Below are 4,729 nucleotides of genomic sequence, written 5' to 3' on the forward strand. Positions count from 1 at the left end.
CTTAGTGTGTCGAATGTTTAGTGTTTGTGGGGACCTCTTAGTGTGTCCAATGTTTAGTGTTTGTGGGGACCTCTTAGTCTGTCAAATGTTTAGTGTTTGTGGGGACGTCTGTGTGTGTGTCTCGTGTTTGTGGGGACCTGTGAGTCGTCGGCCGAGTTCTCTGGAGAACAGGACGTTGGCCAGCTTGCTCTGTCTGTAGCTCTCCATAGAGCTGTACGTCTTTCTGCTGGAGAACAAGTCGTCAAAGTCGATGCGACCTGAAAAAAACCCATCAAAATGTAATCTGAAAAACATCAGAAACATTAAAGCTCAGAGGCCAAAGGTCAGAGGTTGTACCCCCTCGGTGGGCGATGGACGACACGGTGACCACGCGGCTGGGGACAGAGCTCTTCAGCATCGGCAGCAGCAGATTGGTCAGCAGGAAGTGACCCAGATGATTGACAGCCAGCTGAGTCTCAAAACCGTCTTCTGTCAGCCATCTTGGACACATCATCACTCCTTGCAGACAGGTGGAGAGACAGGTGGAGAGACAGGTAGGTGGAGAGAGATGGGTGAACAGACAGACAGGTAGAGAGACAGACAGGTAGAGATAGACAGATGAGCAAACAGAGCAGGCAGACAGGTGGAGAGAGACAGTTGAGCAGACAGACAGGTAGAAACAGACATGTGGAGACACAGGCAGATAGAGACAGACGGGTGAGCAGACAGACAGGTGGAGAGAGGGAGACAGACAGGTGAGCAGACAGAACGGTGGAGAGAGAGACAGGTGGAGAGACAGACAGGTGAAGAGACAGGCAGGTGAGCTCACCTGCGTTGTTGATGAGGACGTCTAGTCTGTCCTCAGTGTCCATGAAGTCTTTACTAAACTGTCTGACGGAGTAAACGGAGCTCAGATCCAGATGTCTGATCACAACGTTTCCGTTTCCTGTCGAATGACGGATCTCCTCCGCTGCCTGCTCCGCCCGGGTCAGGTCCCTGCACGCCATCACCACCCGGGCCCCTGCAACGAATTAAACACACACATCACCACTCTAGCCCCTGTAACGAATCAAACACACCCATCACCACCAGGGCCCCTGTAACGAATCAAACACACCCATCACCACCAGGGCCCCTGTAACAAATCAAACACACCCATCACCACTCTGGCCCCTGTAACCAATCAAACACACCCATCACCACTCTGGCCCCTGTAAAGAATCAAACACATCCATCACCACTCTGGCCCCTGCAAAGAATCAAACACACCCATCACCACCCGGGCCCCTGCAACAAATCAAACTGGGTGTGTTTGATTCGTTACAGAGGCCCGGGTGGTGTTGGGTGTGTTTGATTTAACACAAACACACAAAGGAGGCATTATCCTTGTAATCGGCTCAGGTGGTTTCAGCCTCTGGGATTACAGTGACCTCTGACCTCTGGTGATGTCATCATTTTGCCGGAGTGTGCGTGTGTGTGTGTGTGTGTGATTATGATCTGTAGACAAAAGCATCAGCTAATAAATCAATAATAAATATCAAGATATACTTCAATCCTACATACTGACAGAATACAGCGTGTACTATTTGCAATGTGTACTCATACCTTTTAATATTAACAGAAAAGTATTACCATAGAGATCCTAAGCAGTCTCTTAATCCTGACATGAACACGGTCCCCACAAAGTGGGTCCTCACAATGTGGTGTGTGAACAGAGGTCCCCACAACGCCAGTAAAACAGACTGACCTCTGCGTGCCATGTCTCTGCTGGTCTCTTTGCCGATGCCGGTGTTTGCTCCGGTGATCAGAACCGTCTTTCCATCCAGACGAGCTGGAGAGCGACACACTCCACCTGCAATCCACCTCCTCAACACCGTCACACCTGGACACATGTACAGATATATACATGTACACATGTACAGATGTACACATGTACAGATATACACATGTACACATGTACAGATGTGCACATGTACAGATATACACATGTACACATGTACAGATATACACATGTACACATGTACAGATATACACATGTACACATGTACAGATATACACATGTACAGATATACACATGTACACATGTATATATCTGTACATGTGTACATGTGTACAGATATACACATGTACACATGTACAGATATACAAATGTACACGTACAGATATACACATGTATTTTATTACTTATTTAACAGTTTTAATGTAAAAGTGTGAAACACGACTCACTAAGTAATGAATCAATAAATAGATATTTCACAAGAATGTGAATGTGTTGAAGTAGCAACAGAAAAAGTTATTGATTGTTGATCAGAAGACTTACAGATCAGAATGAGTCCCACTAGAGCTCCAGACCTCAGCAGCAGACCACCCTGGTCCTCCTCCACCGGCTCCAGGTCCAGGTCTGGGTCTGACCCCCCTTCCTGGTGCGGCCACGGCAGCACCAGGAATCCTCCCGGAGCATCGGCTCTCATCGCTGCTGGTCAGAACAAACTGAGGACAAGCTGAGCCGAGCCGAGCCAGGACAGGGAGGTGGGGAGAGGGGGAGGGGGCGGGGGGGGCGGGGCAGATTAACTCAAAATAGAGCAGATTATCAGCCACAGAGCTGCTCTGGGATCAGTTAGAGAACCGGACGGATCACTGGATCGACCACATGTCAGCTCTCTAAGAACAGCTGAGCAACATTATATATTGATATATTTATAATATACATATATATATTATAATATACAATCAGAAATCATAATCATAATATATATGACTGTATATTATTTTATATATATATATTATACTATATAATAATATATCATATATATATTAATATATAATATATATAATAATATATATATTATATATTATAATATATATAATAATATATAATATATATATTATATAATATATATCAGTGGTGGGCCATGCATTTTATACCTGGGCCTTTAGTGCTGTCCTACTACACTTGAGCCATCTCCTAATAACCTCATGATGAGCCACAGCTACGGTTATTTGTTTCTAGGAGTTTAACAATACACGTATTCGTATTAAACCGTTCAGTACGAGGCTTACGAACCCAACAATACGTTTGAATAATACTAGTGCATTTGGAAAATGCAGCAGCTTAAATTGTGGGAAATATAATGTTTCCGGTGGACTGTGTGACCTCTGAACCCGGAACAATAACAAAAAACAGCTGAGGCTGCGGCACCGCACGTGTCTTCAGGGAGGCTACGCGAGTTTAGCTTAGCGGGGAAACAACAGCCCAAACAGACAATAACCCCGCGCATGACGGGATACTTTGTAATTAACGGACAATGCATATAGTCCAAATCAATGTAATTAACACAATGACAAACTCACAAGAACCAGTCACATATATTTATATGACAACAAAGCAACAAATCAATCCAGCAACACTGCAGTGCTAGAGCACGAGCCATTCATATTATTCATAAGAACGACACGATAGACAAATGAACACAGTAGAAACGCTAAAGCAGTTAACTTACTACAGCTACTGTTCACTTAAAGACAAAGTCCATCCTCCTTTCTTTGATTACAAAGAGTTTAATGACGCGGTTGTACAGAACATCGGTGCGGTTCAGTTCCAGCCAGAGGTCCTCCTGCGAACGTGTTCGTTGAGTTGTAATCCACTCAGGTCTCTCCGAAAGTTTTCAAAAGCACGTAGCTTGTGCGTGTCCTGTCGTGTAGCTGCCTTGGTTAGCATAGCGTAGCTCCAAACAGCTCCAAACACCAAGAGCTCAGTTGATCCTTCTCCAGAAATCCGTTTCTCCTCCTTCAGCCATTGAGTGTTAAAAACACAGCTAGGTAAAAAAGAATGAATCTACAGCAAGCAAAACGCAAAAAATGTCATAACTTCTCTTACATATGTTTCAACCTGAACTCTTACTAAACACTAAGATCTGCTAGCTAGCTTTCTGTTTGACAAAAGTCACGCTGGCCCACTGACCAATCACGGCACACGTTAATGCAGACGTACTTAGCAGGCTACCTCGGTGCCACTGGCACGTCAAAGAATACGCCCAACATGTCAAACTAAAGATCTGATTGGTTGAAGACTATGACAATCAAAAATATCGTTCCCATTTACTTAAACTGCAAAGGCTCTCTAGCGGGCCTCGGGCCTCTCTTACCTAGAGACACAGAGGCTGAATCTGATTGGATAAAAGCTCTCCTTAAAACAAGCTGTGATGGAAGCAGAGCAACAGAGGAAGACAGGAGCTGTGCAATGAGAAAATAAGATAATGGGAAAAAATAATTATAATACATGAGATGTATTTGTGAAAGATCATTAAATTATAAAATAGCTATAACTTTGTGATTCTGTTTAGGCCAGCAGAGAAGGCTTAGCTGGCCCTGACGGCCCACCACTGGTGTATATTCATGTGTCTTTATGTCGTGAGGACAAGAACTATTATTATTTATTGAAGAGAAACAGCTACTACATTTTCAGTTTTTTGTAAATGTGTGTAGAATTTGGTTCATTAGTTGTTTGTAAAACTTTCACATAAACAACATTAAGTAATAATATCAGCTAATGTTCTAATGTAGTACTAATATGTCAATATTAACGAGTATTTCTACTTTTGATATTATATATATTATATTATAAGGCCGACATGTTGCTGATATTTCTCTACTTTTACTGAAGTTGTTGAAGTTGAAAGCAGGATTTTATTTTATTTATACGCATATACATATATATATATATATATATATATATATATATATATATATA

General features: G+C 42.9%; 1 protein-coding gene across 1 annotated transcript in view; it reads right to left on the bottom strand.

The window, feature by feature from the left end:
- The window catches only part of LOC116400915 (retinol dehydrogenase 12), a 4,261-nt gene extending 1,811 nt beyond the window's left edge, over positions 1-2,450 (bottom strand). The window contains exons 1-5 of the mRNA XM_031879021.1: positions 2,300-2,450; positions 1,727-1,861; positions 809-1,000; positions 337-498; positions 138-257 (exon numbers count right to left, since the gene is read on the bottom strand). Of these exons, the coding sequence (XP_031734881.1) occupies positions 138-257; positions 337-498; positions 809-1,000; positions 1,727-1,861; positions 2,300-2,450 (760 nt within the window). The remainder of the gene's footprint in view (positions 1-137; positions 258-336; positions 499-808; positions 1,001-1,726; positions 1,862-2,299) is intronic.
- Positions 2,451-4,729: the final 2,279 nt, after the last annotated feature.

Source organism: Anarrhichthys ocellatus, unplaced genomic scaffold (assembly GCF_004355925.1).
Source record: "Anarrhichthys ocellatus isolate YVR2014 unplaced genomic scaffold, GSC_Weel_1.0 scaffold217, whole genome shotgun sequence".
Lineage (NCBI taxonomy): Eukaryota > Metazoa > Chordata > Actinopteri > Perciformes > Anarhichadidae > Anarrhichthys > Anarrhichthys ocellatus.